The following is an 18,998-nucleotide window of genomic DNA, read 5'->3' on the forward strand; positions in this document are numbered from 1 at the left end:
TTTCATATAATAATTTATTTGGTTTCAAGCTTTTGCTAACTTCTCCGTGGTATCTATGAGACGATTCATAACAATATGACTTTTAAAGAAATGTATATGGCCGCCTAACTTATACAAACTCGATGATATGCAATTAAAGTTAGTAAAGCATACTACAAAGCCAATTAAAACAATAAACATAGATAAGAGTACAAGAATACAAGTGACTGACAGAACAAGGTAATTTAATTTGAAAAAAAATATTCAGTGATGTAAATTAAGCATGCAAAATGCATACTCCAGCAGTTTTAAGCAACTATAGATTTCAACAGGAGTTAAATCATACATCTAAATGGTACATAGTTTGCGAAGGTTTCTCTAATGAAAGACACAGAAAAGGCTCTGTTGCATTCCCATGCTATAAAAATACAAAGAAAGCAAAAGTGAATCAGTACGTTATGTACCTCTTGTTTTTAAGATCAATGGGCAGGCATTAAAGTAAATGCTTTCAAAAGCTGATACAAGCAGTGGAAAAAGAAATAGAAGTTAGATGTCTTTTCTCTCCCAGAAAATTGGTTTATCTGGTTTCTCTTCAGATCGTATAAATCTTTTGCCTTTCTCTCCCAAAATGGCAAAATGTATGTAATTAGCAATCCTTCCTTATACATAGCAATCAACATGTTCATTCAATTTGTAAGAACAGCTAGCAACTGTAATTATGCTGTTGAATCTGGACATCCGTTGAGTTTACATAGGGATTTTACTTCAAGTTTTTTCATCGTCTGTTACATGTTAGAACGGGTCAGCCAGTGAAAATCCTGAGAATACAAAGGAGTAGCAATACTCAACATTTCGGGATAAGAAACTACAAGAAATGATACACAGACACAAGGTATAGCAGATTATAATATTCAAGGATATACTGAAAAATTTTCTAAACGTCACTCACTTTGTAAATGTTTAATAAAAATGACGATCTATTATTCAGGACTGATCAAATAATGGAATTAATGTTAATATTAAAAAGTCAAGAATAACGACAAATTCCACAAACACTTACTTGCATTTTTCTGTATGATTGTGGGTTGATCATGACATTAAGGAGAGAAGGGACAAGCTTTTCAGCTAAGCTTTTTCTCAGGGCAGTTTGTAATTCTTCCGGTGTTTGAACAAAGTACCCTTTGCCACCAAAGGCAGACATAATCTGCTCATAGCGAGCATCTGGCAACAAAGCTACTGGAGGTGCGCTGAAATTAAGTAAAAGGATTTGGCTTAGGGTAGTGGGTTAACAGTCTTAAGCAAGAAATCAAACATCATAAAACGTCACTGTTAATTTGCTAAACAAGTAGAACTTCATTTTACCAAAGCCCCAGGGAAATTGCTCAGGACCCAATTAATTACTATTAATTAATTAATTAATTAATTAAAACAGGATTTTATTGAAGAAGAAATCTCATTGGTGGAAAAACAGCTTTTTGATCTCTTCTGTTCAATTTCAAAGCATTCTGGGTGATTTCAACAAAGCTCTCTAACAGATTTTTAAGTCTCAGTGAAATTTTTTAGTAATTAAAATTCTCAGAATGGAAGCTCTTTCACAATGGAAGCATTCAGAAGAACCCCTCATTTCAATGTTAAGTTACAAATATTCTCCTTTATCGGAAGCATTGACTATAGCAATTATTTGATGTGCATCTTTTCCATGCTTAGTTTTTATTTATTTATTTATTTTTATGATAAGCACTATCATCTTCTCCACTTTCTATTTATACAAACTTTTTTTCCTTATTTGGGCCAGCATCAATTGCACCAGAATTCTCCAATCTGGTTTCTTCCAGAAGTAGAGGATTATACATTTCTGAATTCTCAGCAGCTGTTTGGAAATGTGCAGGATCTTAGAATGGGGATACCTGGCAAAAGCAGTTAAAATGCAGGATAACATTTCACCACTGCCATACTGACAATGATTGGAAATGCTAGGAATGCAAAGTGTATCCCACTCTGGGGTTCTCCTTTCTTAATGATAGTATCTTTTTATTTTTGATTTTTCAGGAGCAGAGGAACTCTACCTCTTCCAATTAAAAACAGAAAACCAAAACCATGACCATCTTTCCTTCCAGAAGATAGGAGTGTTCTGGGATACTCTAGAGGTTTTGAAAATTCCACTGCTCAAGGTAGTATGGCCAGTGCAGAAAGGGAAGCTGGAATTTCTACTCTAAAGCACCTCATTGTTTCTCAAACTTGGCAAATTTAGGATGTGTGGACTTTTTTACTTTCAGAATTCCCCAGCTAAAGCTGCCAAATTTAGGAAACATTGACCTAGAACAGCAATAGTGGACCTTTTTTGGCTCACATGCCATAAGCGGGGGGAGCGCAGGAGGGTCAGGTGTGGGTGTGCCGCACTCATAATGCAATACCCACCTCCCGCAGTGTGTAAGCTTGCATGACAGGCACAACTCCCAATTTTTTGCATGTTTTTTTCACCCTCCCTAGGCTCCAGAGGCTTTATAGGAGCAAGGGGAGAGCGAAAACACCCTCCCCCGCCCCCTCGGAGGCCCCCCGGAGGTTTCAGGAGCTTCCCTGAAGCCTCCGGAGGACTAAAAACGACCCTACAAGCAAACTGGAAGTGACTTCCGTTTTACTCGTAGAGCTGTTTTTAGTCCTCCGGAGCCTTCAGGGAAGCCTCCGGAAGGCCCCTGAAGGCTCCAGGGGGCTTAAACCGGCCCTATGAGCAAACCGGAAGTCCATTCCCGAACTTCCGGTTTGCCTGTAGGGCCGTTTTTTGCGCTTCGGAGGCTTCAGGGAAGTTCCTTAAGCCTCCAGAGGGCCTCCAAAGGGGGCGGGGAAGGCTGTTTTCGCCCTCCCTAGGCTTCTATAAAGCCTCTGGAGCCTGGGGAGGGCAAAATGGCTTTAAAAAAGGCTGAACTCAGCTGGCCAGTGCATACATGCGCGCTGGCCAGCTGATAGGGCAACGCCTCACATGCCCTGACAAATGGCTCCGCGTGCCACCTGTGGTACCTGTGCCCTAGGTTCGCCATCCTGGACCTAGAAGAATAAGTATAATAGAGCACATTTGTGAGGGAAGGGTGCTACTGCTATATTTAGCACAGGTAATATCGGAATGAGAAGTAGTATGATATGGCACCCACCCTTATTTCATTTAACTCTAGAGTTTGATGAAGTTGAAGCAATTATGATACTTTATTGTATACACTGTAGCTTGTAATGCTTTAAATACAACATCCAATTTGTAAGAGCAAGAAGTTAAATATTCTAAAGACTAATCAAAGTCAACACCAAAGTACTTACTATGTAGAAGGTTCTCCAAGCTTCAGCATATCCTTCCAGGTGTTTGAGTCCAAGCCAGTGTATATTCCATTGTTGTTGACTATGATTATAATGACTGGCAAGTTATGCCTGTAGTGATTAATGAAAAGGAACTCATCTGAAGGACAGTTTTCTATTTGAAGGATTGTTTTCTAATTATAATATGGTAGAAACTCTCACTTTGCACAGGAAGAGGTTTTTGTTTTTGTTTTAAAATAAAATTTGGTAGCACAAAAGTTTTACCTGCAAAGTGTCTCCACTTCCATACCAGAAAAACCAAATGCACTATCGCCTTCTATACAGATCACTCGCTGCTCAGGATTACAGGTTTTAGCAACCATAGCAGCTGCAATTGCAAAACCAAGTCCAACTCCCATTGTCCCAAAGGTACCAGCATCCAACCTACAAGGAATATATATTTTATATAAATTTAAATTTTTCCATCATAGAATGTTTTCTGTTGGAGGTTTCTTAATTCACATCCACAATCCCAACTTCTTAAGAATATAGGGAATATCTTTATAAATACCAGATAGATAGTATATATGTATGTGTGTGTGTGTGTATGTGTGTGTGTGTGTGTGTGTGTGTGTGTGTGTGTGTGTATGTATGTATGTATGTATGTATGTATATATATATATATATATATATATATATATATATATATATATATATATATATATATATATATATAGTATTTTGTGCTGATAAATAAATAAAGGGAGACTAGTATAGATCTATTTCAAGCTATTTAGCTCTCATCAGCTAGCCATACCCTTACTAGGATTTGAACCTGGGCACCATATAGTGTCACAACCCCCTGGTATGCCTAAATATGGGAGGAAGCTTACTGCTTCCATTCTCTGTCCATCGGCTCGTCACAAGAGACCATCCAGACAGAAACCCAATATTTTTAATGTTGCCTTTTGTTACATTTGTGTTGTATTTGTGCTGATAGTCTCCCTTTATTTATTTATCAGCACAAATACAACATATATATATATATATATACATACATACATACATATACATACACACACACACACACATACATATACATACATACATACATACATACATACATACGAATAATACTGATTTATACATAAGTAATTAATAAATGCTGGACAAGAACAGAGCTATTTCAGATACTGTAAATAGGTAATTTTTATTATGGTCACAGATCAGCATTTCAAAGTTTTTCTACAATCTGTTAATTACAACACAACTTTTTTAGCTGCTTGCTTTTAAGTTGAATTATCAAATTTCAAAGTTCATGCTGATTAAACTGAGCTAGTGGACACGGCTATCAATTCTATCTCCCTCGGATCCCCTTTTTCTTTTTGTTTACTCATTCTAACATTTTATTTTCTGATCTCTCATTCCTTTCTTCCCAGAGTGAACCATTTATTTGCAGAAGGCCCCTAAATACAAAGCATCTAATCACACCAATATCATGGGTCATTCAATTCTGCTTTAAAAATTCCACTCTCCAATGCTTGCATGTATACTTATTACAGGTGGTCTTTGGGTTACAACTACTCGTTTAGCAACTGTTCAAAATCACAACTTCACTAATCAAAGTTATACTTTTTGGAAACGAAAATGGGTGGACAGAGTTCTTTCTATGTTCTAGAAATTATCTGTTGAATTAAAAGTCTGATAGAACAAATAGTATTCATGGCTGGCTAGTTCCATTTATTTAACTAATTTTATAAAATATTATTTCATAGGAAATTTTTAATGGTGTAACCTGATGGTGGAGAAAAAAATCTATTCCTCATAAGAAACAATACTTTTCTCTAATTCCCTATTGGCATAACAAGAATGAAATACATAATAGTTTCCTTTTATATTTATATTTAACTAAGAACTTTATCTGGATGGTAAAATATGGAGGTAAAAAATGTAAATTGAAGTAAATGTTTCATCAGCATGTGCTAATATCAGGAATGTAAATATAAATTATCTTTATTTGTCCTTCCAAGCAAATTGAATACAAATTGTCAAAATATTTACTCAGAAGGAAACTAATATATATTTACCTGTGCCGAGGAAGATAATTTGGGAGCATGGTGCGCCCAATATCCATTGTATTTGCTCCCTCACTGATCAGAATACAATCCTTTGGCAAAAGTTCCCTTACATGATGGAATACTGTATAGTAATTCATTGGCAACTGTTTTTCTAGTGATAGTGCCTTAAATGAATGAGAAAATGGTGTTAAAAATCAGCTCGCTCAACTTTTCCTGAACATATAAATATTACAAAATCAGGATTTTGTATTTTATTAATGTTTATACATTTTTCCCATTTCAATCTCTAATCACCAAGGGAATCTGAGTAAATAAATAAAACCAGAGTTTAATGCTGACTTTATTTTGTTCACTGAAGTCATCCAGTGTCTAATAAACCAATATGGAGAAGTAATCAACCCACTGGATTCAGTAACTGATTCCACCAATTTCATTTGGAATAACTGCAGTCAAACAATTCCTGTACTTAGTTATCAGTTTCCAACATCTTATGTGGGATTTCAGGTCCATTCTCCATGATAAATGTCTTTAAAAAATCATAATAAGAGCCGAGGTGGCGCAGTGTTTAAATGCAGGACTGCAGGCTACTTCAGCTGACTGCAGTTCTGCAGGTCGGCTGTTCAAATCTCACTGGCTCAGGGTTGACTCAGCTTTCCATCCTTCCGAGGTGGGTAAAATGAGGACCCGGATTGTTGTTGGGGGCAATATGCTGACTCTGTAAACCGCTTAGAGAGGGCTGAAAGCCCTATGAAGCGGTATACAAGTCTAACTGCTATTGCTATTGCTATGAAGTAATGCTGATTTTAGTGAAGGTAAGGCAGACCATAAATCCCAGGATATATTGTTTTGGGATTCATGCTGGGAACCTTAATGATTTTAGGTCACACCCTTGGAATGATTTTGTTTAATAGTGTATTAGTACAACTGGTCCTAGTCACTCTTTTAATTGAAGTTTGACTAAATTGTAATTGACTACACTTTGCTAAAGTTGTTTGAAGGGAAAATGCTTTTTCAAAAAAGCGTGTGTGTATGTATAAATGGCCTGTCTTCATTTCCTTTTCTTCTGACCTCGCAGTTTATATCTCTTCCAGCCATGGAAGTATTCATGCTTATAGCTGGATAATACTGAAATATGTTATGCAATAATAAATTTATTAACATATTTATTGCCACATGACTTTGCTTTTTTTTAAAAAGCCGAACTCCTTCCTGATACATATCAAAATGATACCTTAGATGTTGCCACGTTGCTTTGCATTTTAGCTCGAAGATCTTTCCACCAATCTGTATCTGAAGGGTATTTCCAAAGTTTCCTGTTAAATTCATCTAAAAGCTAAGAATATAGCAAAATGATTGTGAATAATATCATATAATATGAATATATGTATATATATGTATATACCCTATATATATAGATCTGTATACAAAAATAATTAGCTTTAGAAATGTACTGTTACATTTTCCAGCATGCTGGTGCACATTTGGTCAACCAAAATGATTTTCCATCAAATACTTCAACTCAGCTCCTACATCCAACCAACAGAGAATGGCACTTACATAAGAGGGCATGTTACCTGATCAGTCACTGCTTTTATGTCTCCCAACAAGGCTGCAGCAGGTTTCACATTGTTTCCCAGCTCTTCAGCACAAATGTCTACCTGTGAAAAAACACCAAGAAAGCAAAGAAGCAAACGAATTATCTCCTTGCAGGAAAAAAAATTAGATGGTGACTTCAGCAATAACAGGTTTCTTTAGACCTCAGGAGGTCACTGTGCCTCAGATAGGCGGGTGTGAGTCCATTTTTGTGAAATAGTGCCTTGGAGTTCAGGTGGGCCTTTTGTTACGTACCTGTCTCCCTGCTACGTTTCATCGGCCCTGCTGGAGCTGCTGAATGTGTTAGCTGGATTGGTGGTTGATTTCCCCAGGCTTATGATCCTGGGGGATTTCAATCTGCCTTCCATTGGCGAGACATCTGAGTCAGCTCGGGAGTCCATGGCTTCCATGACGGCTATGGACCTAACTCAGTTAATTCAAGACCCCACCCATAATGGGGGACGCACGCTCAACCTGATTTTTGTCTCTGGGCAGTGGATGAATGATCTAGATTTAGGGGATATTTCTATCCAACCCTTGTCATGGTTAGATCATTTCCTCATCAGGCTTGACTTCCATACTGCTACCCCTCACTGCAGGGAGGCGGAACTGACTAGATGGTTCCGCCCCAGGCGCCTGATGGACCCTGAAAGGTTCCTGATGGAGCTTGGGACTTTTCCTGAATCCCTTGCTCACAACTCAACCGAAGCCCTAGTGGAAGCCTGGGATAGGGTGGCCACTGGGGCTTTGGATCATGTTGTGCCTTTGCAGCCTCTGACCCGGTGTCGATCCCGGGTAGCCCCCTGGTTTAGCGAGGAGCTCCAGGAGATGAAACACCGGAAAAGACACCTAGAGAGTGGTTGGAGGGCCAGCCAGTCCGAATCTGATCGAACACTAGTAAGAATTCATATTACCGTATTTATCGGCGTATAACACGCAGTTTTAAAACTAAAATTGCAAGCTTAAACCCTGCCTGCGTGTTATACGCCGATACTCCGGGTGGCAGAAGCCCGGGACCCAGTCAAATTCGCTGCGCAAGGTGAAACGGCCGGCAGCAGCCCTGCTCTCCTGCTGCGGCTTCTGTTTCAATAGGGAAGAAAACTTCCTTTCGCTTCCCGGGCTTCTGCCGCCCGGCAGAAGCCCCGGGACCCAGTCAAATTCGGGAAGCGAAAGGAAGTTTTCTTCCCTACTGAAACAGAAGCCGCAGCAGGAGAGCGAGGCCAGCGTCCGTTTCAGTCGCTTCCCTTCTCCGTCTTGATTGCTGGAAGCAGTAACAAACGGCGCGTCCGCTCCGCATCGCCCTGACAACCACCCCAGCCGGCGGCTGCCAGGCCTCGCTGGAGTCAATTGCAAAGCTGCGTTCAGCGCTTTGAGGACCTGAGGCATCTTGGGAAATGTAGTTCCCTATCAGAAAGAATGGAGTAGCTGCGAATTTGTAACAACATAATATAACTTGGTGCTTCGCAGGTTACGAAAATCTCGTTTGATTTGCACACTGTTTTTTAAAAGTTAGATAAAGAAATTATGCTGTGAAAGCGACTAGATAGCCCCCCTCCCCTTCCTGTGTGTGAGAAAGGGAAGGAGAGGAAGGAAGGAGGGAGGGGGGAGGAAAAGAAGAAGGGAGGGGGGAGAAGATGGAAGGAGAAAAGATGGATGGAAGGAGAAAGAATGGAAGGAGAAGGAGGAAGATGGAAGAAGAAAGGAAGAAAAAGAAGAAGGGAGGGAGAAGGAAGGAGGTAGGAAGAAAAGGGGAAGAGAGGGAAAGAGCAGAAAGACAAAGAGGATGAAGTTGATAGGCAAGAGGAAGGGGGAAGGAAGGGAAAAAAGAGGGAGAGAGTGAAGATGAGGAAGAGGTTTTTGGTTTTCCAAAAAGCAGTGATTCTGATTAAGTTTTTTTGCTCAAAGAGGTGTTTTTTCATTTCATATTTGCCTTTTAAGAGGAGTTAATGTTATAATTCATGTTCTAATGTTATAAATTTTAATCCAACATTAAGTTCCGAGCTTCCAAGTCATTTATTTTTAATGAAAAAAATTTTTACTCAAATTTTTGTGTTAAAATGGGGGGTGCGTGTTATACGCCGGTGCGTGTTATATGCCGATAAATACGGTAAATCCTACTTAGTGGTGATAAAAGCGGCAAAACGGCAACACTTTTCTGCTCTTATCGCGTCCGCAGATAACTGCCCAGCCACCCTGTTTAGGGTGACCCGTTCCTTACTTAACCAAGGAGCTGGGAAAGACTCCTTGCAGGGTAGGGCTGAAGAATTTGTTCAGTATCTGCAGGATAAAATCGCTCAGATCCGGACAAGCTTGGACTCTGACTGGGTAGATTCGGGCGAGTCGACAGGGATGAATCTTGTGGAGACCATCTGGGATGAGTTTGATCCTGTGACCCCCGAGGGCATGGACAGGATTATGGGGAGACTCAGTGTTGCCACGTGTGTACTGGACCCGTGTCCCTCTTGGTTAGTCTCAGCTGCCCGGGAGGTGACACGAGGCTGGCTCCAGGCGATTACCAACGCTTCATTGAGAGAGGGGTTATTTCCCACCGCCTTGAAGGAGGCGGTGGTGAGGCCCCTCCTTAAGAAACCTTCCCTGGACCCAGCTTCTTTAGCCAACTATCGTCCGGTCTCCAACCTTTGCTTTGTAGCTAAAGTTGTTGAGAGTGCGATAGCACGTCAGCTTCCCCAGTCCCTGGATGAAGCTGTCTACCCGGATCCGTTTCAGTCGAGTTTCAGGCCCGGATACAGCACGGAGACGGCATTGGTCGCGTTGGTCGATGATCTCTGGCGGGCCCGGGACAGGGGCTGCTCCTCTGTCCTGGTCCTATTAGACCTCTCAGCGGCTTTCGATATCATCGACCATGGTATCCTACTGCGACGACTCAGGGAGTTGGGAGTGGAGGGCACCGTTTTACGGTGGTTCTCCTACTACCTGTCGGATCGATCACAGTTTGTGTTGACTGGAGGGCAAGGATCGACCCCGAGGCGCGTCACTTGTGGGGTGCCCCAGGGGTCGGTTCTCTCACCCCTCCTGTTCAACATATATATGAAACCACTGGGTGAGATCATCCGTGGTTTTTGGGTACGGTATCATCAATATGCTGATGATACCCAACTTTTCATCTCTACCCCAGACCACCCAAACGATGCCCTCGACGTGATGTCCCGATGCCTGGAGGCTGTGTGGATCAGGATGGGGAGGAACAGGCTCAAGCTCAATCCCTTCAAGACGGAGTGGCTGTGGTTTCCGTCATCCCAATTTGTGCATCTTGTTCCATCTTTGATGATGGGGAGAGAAATTTTCGCCCCCTCAGAAAGGGCCCGCAATCTGGACATCCTCCTGGGTACATGGCTTAGTTTAGAAGAACACCTGACGGCCGTGACCAGGGAGGCCTTTTACCAGGTTCGCCTGGTACGTCAGTTGCGCCCCTTCCTGGATCGGGATGCTCTGTGCACAGTCACTCATGCCCTCGTCCTTTCTCGCCTGGACTACTGTAACACTCTCTACATGGGGCTGCCCTTGAAGCGCACCCGGAGGCTTCAACTGGTCCAGAATGCGGCTGCGGGTTATCATGGGGGTACCTAGGTGCTCCCATTTTGCGCCCCTTTTAGGCAGCCTGCACTGGTTGCCGGTTGTCTTCCGGGTGCGATTCAAGGTACTAATTATGACCTTTAAAGCGCTCCATGGCTTAGGCCCAGGGTACCTCCAAGACCACCTACTGCCACCGGTAGCCTCCCATCGTCCAGTGCGATCCCACAGAGTTGGCCTCCTCAGGGTGCCGTCGGTCAGACAGTGTCAGCTAGTGACCCCCAGGGGAAGAGCCTTCTCTGTGGGAGCGCCTTCCCTCTGGAATGAGCTGCCCCCGGAGCTTCATATAATTCCTGACCTCCGGTCTTTCCGACGCGCCCTAAAAAGTTGGCTTTTCCAGCAAGCCAGCCTGGCCTAAACAAAATAAAATTAAGCATTGATCACTGTTAATTTAATTCTAATTTTTTTTAAAAAATGTATTGTCAATTTTAATTGGGTTTTGGATACTCCATTTAATTTTTAAAAACTTTATATTATGTATATTATATTTATATTTTTAACTTTTATATTATGTATACTTATATTATATTATATTTTAATTGTTGTACGCCACCCTGAGTCCTTGGGAGAAGGGCGGCATATAAATCTAATAAATCTCAAATCTCTTAAACCCCAGGGCTTCAGTTTTTAGTTCAGAAAAGGAAAATATGAACTACTTGTTTCCCTTTAGTTGTTCTTTCTCTTTTTGCCTAAGATTTACAACATATTTCAAATAAAAACCTCAGGCTCGATGAGACATATTGCCTCTAAAAGCAAGCAAAAAAAGAAACTCCACCAAGGAACAGAAAAAGCCAGAAAGGCAAATAAAATTTGTCTCTACAGCACTTTAAGAGGAAACTTTTTCAAGAAAAATTTAAATCAAAGAGATCTCTGATCACATCAGGAACTAGGGTTTTTTTCTCTAAAAATTTTTGCTCTTGATTTAATATCCTGTCTTTTAACCATAATTATGCAGATGTGTTTGGATGATTAAATTTTTTTAAAACTGATGTTACATTATTTTTCACTTATCCTGTCTCCAGTAAATCTTGCACTCGGTATACATTCCGACTATACCAGCCTTCTGTCCAACTGCTGCTTTTTAAATATATAAGTTCCAGGTCCCAAGCAAACATGGAAAATTGCATTGAACATTTTGCGCATTGTACTTTAACTACCTTTGAAGAGCACCCTATTTTAAAAAATAGCTCTGGAATGTATCTATAAAAATATTTGTCTGAATACCTGAATAACTTTTACATCTGGCTGAAATCTTGGTGGAAGTCCAAAATGCAGAATCCAATTCAGTCTGGCTCCAAGTAACACTATCACATCAGCATATTGTAGTGCCCTAATCATTAAAAAGAAAAGAAGTGAATTAGTTTATTTTCATATATATTAAAAATATAGAGAATAGCAATTAAAATTTTGTGTTCTTTAATCACTTTAATTGAACGTTGCTTTTTATCACTCCAAAGTATTATCAGTTTGGAGATTTGGAATGATTCCTACTCCTCTAAACTGGAAAGGTGGATTGTTTAATTGTGGTTTATTGAATAAGTTATCTCCCAATAAATTCCTAATATGACCTTGGTATCTTTACCATTATGTTATTTTTGCTCTTGTAACAGTGATAACTAGTATGATCTTTATCCTTAATTTCAAAGGTTGGAAGGTAAGGCTCTATTTGTGTATTTACCTAGATCTGGCTGCAGCCACACAATATGGATGGTTGTCAGGAACAACTCCCTTCCCCATTGGCGTAGGCAAAAATGGAAGCCCACACTGGTCCACCAATTTCCTGATGCTGTTTTCAGCACGTGAGTAAGCAGCACCTAAGAGACATACCCACCACTATAAAAGCTCCACGACATTATTTCAGTACCCTATTAACTTTTTCTATGACCAATCCAGTATCGCTGTTTACTGATGATGTTGTTAAGAGCCACTTATATCTTCATTTGAATGTTAGAAAAAAATAATATGCAGATTCGTATTAATAAAGTCTTGCATACAAAAGGATAATATTTTACCATAGAATATGGTTAATTTGCAGCAGTATTAAACTTTAAAAATTTACAATATTTTATTGGGATTGCAAAAATGACTTATTTTCCAATAATGACTAGTGTTTTCAATTAAAACTGACCTATAAAAAGAATGATTGTTACAATCAAAATTTCTGATTTGACAACATGCAAGAATTCAAAATAATAATCTATGCATTTTGAACAAGCCATTTACTTAAAATAATAATTAAACATTTTAAATTACAAATTCATCTGGCATCATTTTATAGCAAAGCAGTTGTCTAATATAGTCTCTCCCTTTGCAGAAGTATGGTAAATGTCAACTCTATGCAACTGTCAAGATCCCTTTTTGCTGCCAATTATACTGCCAAGATTGGACAATATGGTCCAATATTTACAATTTTTTTCCTCCCTCTAAATTAAATTCTAAAATAGGTATGTTGCTCCCTAGAAAGTCTAATAATTCAATTTTAAGGTAATCTACTTTTTAAAAAATAATTTTACTTCCCATCCACTGTGGTGATAACCCTGCATTATCATCATATTCAGAGTTTAAAAAATTTAAAAGTACAATTTCTTAAAAAAAGCTGTTTAGCAACCAAATATTTTCAGAGAAAGTTATTATATTTTGTTTAATAGGCAAAAAAATCCCTGAGACATATTAATTCAACAGACAAAATAATTTATTTGCTTATTTTATAAATAGACTAAACATTTTAATTTCAACAGACAAAATAATTATTTACTTATTTTATGAATAGACTAAACAATATGACAAGGAAAAAACATTTCAATTATTATATTTTGCAGTTTTAGGGAATAGGGTGTTTGTTTGTTTGATAGGACTGAAATAAGGTTACCTTTGCCAATAATTAAAAGTGGTTTCTTGGAATGTAAAATAAATGAAACTGCTTTTGAAATGGTCATCTCTTCAGCCATACTGATAGGAGGTGCAGGACAGCAATCAATGTACCTGTAAAACAGAATAAAAAACTAATCCTCACAAAAGACCTGGAATAAACAACAGAATAAATAAGCAACAATTTAATTTGTGTCTTATCATTTCAGGCTATTATTATGAGAAGCAACTAATGTGAACATATTGCATTCTCAGCATAATGAAACACTGGCTTACTATGGAGCTATTTTTTTTATAGTGAATGGAAGTATCCTGAAAATTAGATTGCTCCTCCTACTCGTTTTGATAGGCAGAACTAAAATCATTCCTAAGAGTCAGAGAGCAACACTCTCTTACAGATACAAAATCAAAAATCAATGAGCTCAAAAAGATTTCAAGAGGAAAACCAGACAATATATACAGTATTTTTCTGACTATAAGATGCTCCTGACCATAAGACACACCTAGCTTTTGGGGAGAAAAACAAGAAAAAAAGTCTGCTTCTACTCCCAGCAATTTGCTCCTTGCAGGAAACAGCCTGGTCAGCTTCAACACAGTCTGATTTAGCACAAGCAGGTGATTGAATTAAGGACATACCATGGAGATTCAAAGGTGACAAAATTTGAATCAAATTGGAAAGTCAAGATTTAACTTCAATTGATTTATCATTTGATTTAGTAAAATGCCTGACTCTCAGGTCATGGAAAAGCATCAAATGCCTGCAGCTGGTTCCCCCTCCCCCCCATACAAAGGAACAAAAATAACAGGAATAGTAGATCTTTTAGAGGACATTAATCCTGTTTCAGCCAGATAGTTGAAAGGCTTATCGTTCAAGCAACCTTTCAAACAGCCTGGTCTGCTTCAGAATAGCCTGATTTAGTACAAGCAGCTGATTGGCGGTTGGTTCTGCCTCCCAGAACACCTCTTATAAGCTGTTCCAGGCTACAGGGATCACCACGGCTCATTGCTGGCTGTCGCCACCCATCACCACTGCTGCCTAATGCCACCCCCATGTATCCCATTATAAGCCTCCGCACGGTCCAATTTTCAGCCCGTTCCAGGTGGCAGGGATTGATGCCTATTCCTGGCACCTGGAACAGGCCAAAAACGGGACACATGGAGGCCAAAAATGGAATGTGCGGAGGCTGAAAATGGGGTGCAAGGGGGAGATTGGCAGCAGTGGCGACGGCAATCCCCACAGCCTGGAACAGCTAATAGGCGGTATTACGGGAGGCAGATCCAACCGCCAACCAGCTGCTTGTGCTAAATCAAGCTGTGCTGAAGCTGACCAGGCTGTTTGCTGCAAGGAGGCAAAGCCAAAGGGTAGGGGTAGGAGGCTTTAGCAAGATTCACTGCATAAGATGCAGAGACATTTCTACCCACTTTGGGAGGGGGGAAGTGTATCTTATACACTGAAAAATACGACAATAGAAGTAATTTCCTACAGCAAAATTATCTCACAAGAGATAAACAGATACCCACTGTAGAAAAGAAACCATCAAAGCAAGTTCAATGATCCATTTTCTTATAGTGGAGAAAAATATTCTGAAATTGTTTCATAAAAGAAATTCAGGATTCAATCCACTTTGAAAATATAATTGGGGAGACATTACATTTCAATATGATCTGAGAAGAAATACTGTAACTTGTACTAGAAAGAGAGAAGTAATGTGTGTCTTACAAGCTTATCTGCTGGACTTATGTCCAATCAATGGTTGGCTTAAACGTAAGCAAAAATTACTGCAAAGCAAAGTTAGAAAAGTTTATATGCAATTAAAGATTAAAAATTAAAGGACAATAAAGAAGCATATGAACTCTGAAAATAATAGAAACACATGTTTTTTCTGATGAATAGAGATTGTTGTAAGTCAAAGACTATATTGTTAAGTACAATCACCTCGTCACCAGGCATAAACTAATGGAAATCACTTTCTGATAATGTAGAATGTGTTGCTGAAGAAATGAAACAAAGACTAAGCTGGGATTTTCCCCAAAAAAGTTGTCACTGGCAAACCACTTTTATATTGTTGCCAAACCCACAATATGGATATATAAACTCACAAGTTGAGTTCAGTTTGAAAGTGTCTTAGCAAGCAACCCAATATACAGGGTAGAATTCTCTGTTGTATCGAAGTATATACCTCCCTCCCACCCCACCCCAAAAAATGGGTGGAAATGTCTGTGTGTCTTATGGAGCAAATATTGTGTCCCAGACTTGTCTTTGTTACTGCCCATCTCTTCTGGCTCTCTTCCGCAGTGCAGGAGTCAATAGGCAGAGCTGGCACATGAGGACACCTATCTGTGATCCTCTCAGGCTCTGCCTCCTGCCCTCATTACACTGCTGCTCCATGTTCCCCGTTCCATGTTCACAGTGAGATGGCACTCCATATTCATTTTTTTTTCTTGTTTTCCACTCTAAATCTATGTGTGTGTTATGGTCAAGTGCATCTTACAGTGCAAAAAATACAGTAGATGTGGAAAGAAAAAAATATTAGCCTTCAAAAGTAAAGCTAGCATTTTGTGTATTTACAAATGCTTAATCTGTAATAAGGTCTTTTTAATACATAGGTAAAAATCTTAAAACAAATTGCATTCAGAGGCAAATTGTGTATTTTGTTTCGTAGCATATGGGCAGATGTAAGCAGAATGGAACCTGCAGATACTAATTTCTAAACAATTAAATTTCTTTTATATGATTAGAATATCACTTATTTTTTTCAATGAGTTAAAGATTATATTCAATTAATTTCCGGGTAGCTTTTTTTCAAATGCTTCTTACATGGGTTCTTTACGTTCTCTCACATTTATTCTCAAGGAACAAGATCAAAAGCAAACAATACATTACAGCCTCAAATGTAATATCCATTTAAAAAAATAGGAAAGTTGCTGTAAAGCTTTGAAAGGAACATAAGACATAGCAATTGAAAGGTAAAAATTGAGTATTCCTGTAATGGTGGCTCTCAAACTGATAACGATTCATGTGGCCATTGTCTATGTATTTGAAAGGAGATCAGTTTAGCTTAATTATATCTTAAAGTTATGAGAAACAGACCCGGAAAGTCTTTGTCCTAAGGTAGAGTACATTTTGATTCTAAAGAAAAATGTTTCATTTTCTGGCATTTTTTCAGCATACCTTTTTTCATCTTAAGAAACCTTATTTTTTTAAAATGGGGAAATTCATGCTTGAGACACCTGCCAATGCTCTGGCATTCCTTTGTAAAATACTGGATGTGGCATATGATTTGGAAATCCTGAGATCCCTTCCAAAATCTGAAGTGTTTTATTTAAGCAATGAGTTAACATTAAATCCCATATAATTGTTCTTAAGGATGCATTTCTATATCTGAGTCACTCATAGAATTAAACATTCATTTAAATAATCTTGACCTCAATTGTTTTATCTTTCATTTTAAATAATTTCCTTATAAAAGTTTGTCGAAGAATAAATTAAAAAAGTTAGAGTTCATTGGATGGGACCACTTAGTTACCAAGTTCTGATGAGTCTGACTTACATTTCTTTAAAGTTTCTCATGCCAGAAAATATTTTGTGCTATAGGTAGTTTTTAGAGTCAATATCTACCTTTATTAAGCGTATATCCCATGAGAAACCATAAATATGGTAAAAGTACCACAACATTATCGGTAGAAACAATTTGCTATTTATAATGGTAACAACTCACTTGACAGAGCTTTTCTTCACTGTCAGATTTACAAAGTCTCCAGGTATGTCAATATAGCAGGCACCTGGGCGTCCATAAATACTGGTTCTCACAGCCTAGATTGATTAGAGAAGTTGGAAGATAAAATATATGGCAGTAATCATAATTAAGATTTTATTTTATTTTTAATTATACCAGTTCTTATTGATAAAAATGCATTAAGTAAACAATGGACAAAATAAACATCCCTCTACTGAAGAATGAATAACTTGGATTCAGTCTGTAAATAAGCATATCCATGATTTAATTAGCTCTATGAACAAATAGATTTGGAGTCATCAATCAAAATCCCTGGCTGAATTCTACAACAAACATGACTCCTAGATCGATATTCCTTGAAAATGGACTTGTTTTTCCTGTAGCAAATCTTTTGTATCTTGGGGTTGTGCATTGCAGCACAGCCATGCTATAACAGTGACGTCCCCCTCAGATGTAAATTGAACTACAGGCTCATTAAAGACTCCTGGAGCAAAAGCTCTAATGTAAGGATTCTTATAAATCATTGTTATGGTCTTTGTAATTGAGTTAGAAATTTTGTAAATGTACAGCTTTTCTAAGCTCTGATAACCACTATGACCAGCACTACTGGTTTATGGCCATTATTATTATCATGGTTGGTTGAAATCAACCAGATGTTTAGACTGTATTGTGCATTTTTATTCACCTAATGAGTCCTTCCTAAGGACCTGAGATAGGCAGATGTTATTTGATGGATGTATAGGTAATATTGCAGAATGTAAGCTGTTCCTTTAGCAATTGACTGGTGGTGATTCTGTCAATCATTATATATTATAAGCTAAGTGGGGTGTGTATAAATTATTATCGTCATTGTCTACAATAACACTGTATAAAATTACATAGCGAACATATTTATGAAATAATGTTAACATATAATGCTACATCTTAAAAGATACTGGTCATTTTCTAAAGTTAGATGCTGTTTTGATTATTATTACCCTGAAATATAAATAACTGAACCCATTCATTTATTCAGGCATCACCAGTCATATGACAATTTTCCAGTGCTATTTGTGCCTCACAGAGCTACATGAAAAGAATTACATATTATTACTTTTTATCTTTTACCTTCTCGATAATTGCAGGAATAGCTTCTAGACTGCTTGGTCTGACAGAAAATTGCTAAAAAGTCTACATGCTTCAATCTGAAAACAACACATATATTATTATTTTTAAATAACAAGAGATTTTACAACAGGAGTTGATCAGTCCAACACTCCATTTAATTCGTATCCCACTTTCACAAAAAATAATAATGAAAAGCAGGGAACTACCACAACTGATTTGCAGAGATATCCTAGAAATTAACATGGAGGTTCTATTTATAAATGCCACAACTATTAGTTAATTACAGAAAATGCAAGGATTACTCACAATTACTCTATCATAATTATCGGCAGAAAGTTTCTTTATAAAGACTTTCAATCACACATTACATAATATTTACTCTTAACACAAAAGGTTATGATTTGTAAAACATACAGCATTGCCATTTCAAAAGTTTTGATATTTGAAAAATTAGGAATGAAGTTGTTTTATAGTTAAAAATTCAAATAATCCAAAAAGGTGGAACAAGCATCCATGTAAATTGAACAAAATAAATTAATAGCATTTGGCCATAGGTGGGCAAAGGACACCAGATTATATGTCATTTTATACTTGTTTAATGGAATAAAGTCTTAATATCATTAATGCCCCACTATTCCAAAACTGTTCCAGGGGAAACTTAAGGTATCCATGAGAGGGGCTAGGGAGGAGAGTAAGAAAAAGCTAGGTGTATATCTGCTTATATTAATTGTTTGGAGGGGAAGATAAATCAATTATCAATTGC

At 38.3% G+C, this 18,998-nt stretch overlaps 1 protein-coding gene across 1 annotated transcript in view; it reads right to left on the reverse strand.

Moving 5' to 3' along the window:
* The window catches only part of HACL1 (2-hydroxyacyl-CoA lyase 1), a 26,913-nt gene continuing 7,915 nt past the window's right edge, over positions 1 to 18,998 (reverse strand). The window contains 13 exon segments of the mRNA XM_032235121.1: positions 1 to 797; positions 1,040 to 1,226; positions 3,286 to 3,393; positions 3,547 to 3,705; positions 5,349 to 5,503; positions 6,571 to 6,672; positions 6,914 to 6,997; positions 11,748 to 11,853; positions 12,202 to 12,337; positions 13,393 to 13,505; positions 17,111 to 17,205; positions 18,236 to 18,291; positions 18,294 to 18,312. Of these exon segments, the coding sequence (XP_032091012.1) occupies positions 765 to 797; positions 1,040 to 1,226; positions 3,286 to 3,393; positions 3,547 to 3,705; positions 5,349 to 5,503; positions 6,571 to 6,672; positions 6,914 to 6,997; positions 11,748 to 11,853; positions 12,202 to 12,337; positions 13,393 to 13,505; positions 17,111 to 17,205; positions 18,236 to 18,291; positions 18,294 to 18,312 (1,353 nt within the window). The 3' untranslated portion in view covers positions 1 to 764.

This window comes from Thamnophis elegans, chromosome Z, assembly GCF_009769535.1.
Source record: "Thamnophis elegans isolate rThaEle1 chromosome Z, rThaEle1.pri, whole genome shotgun sequence".
Classification (NCBI taxonomy): Eukaryota; Metazoa; Chordata; class Lepidosauria; order Squamata; family Colubridae; genus Thamnophis; species Thamnophis elegans.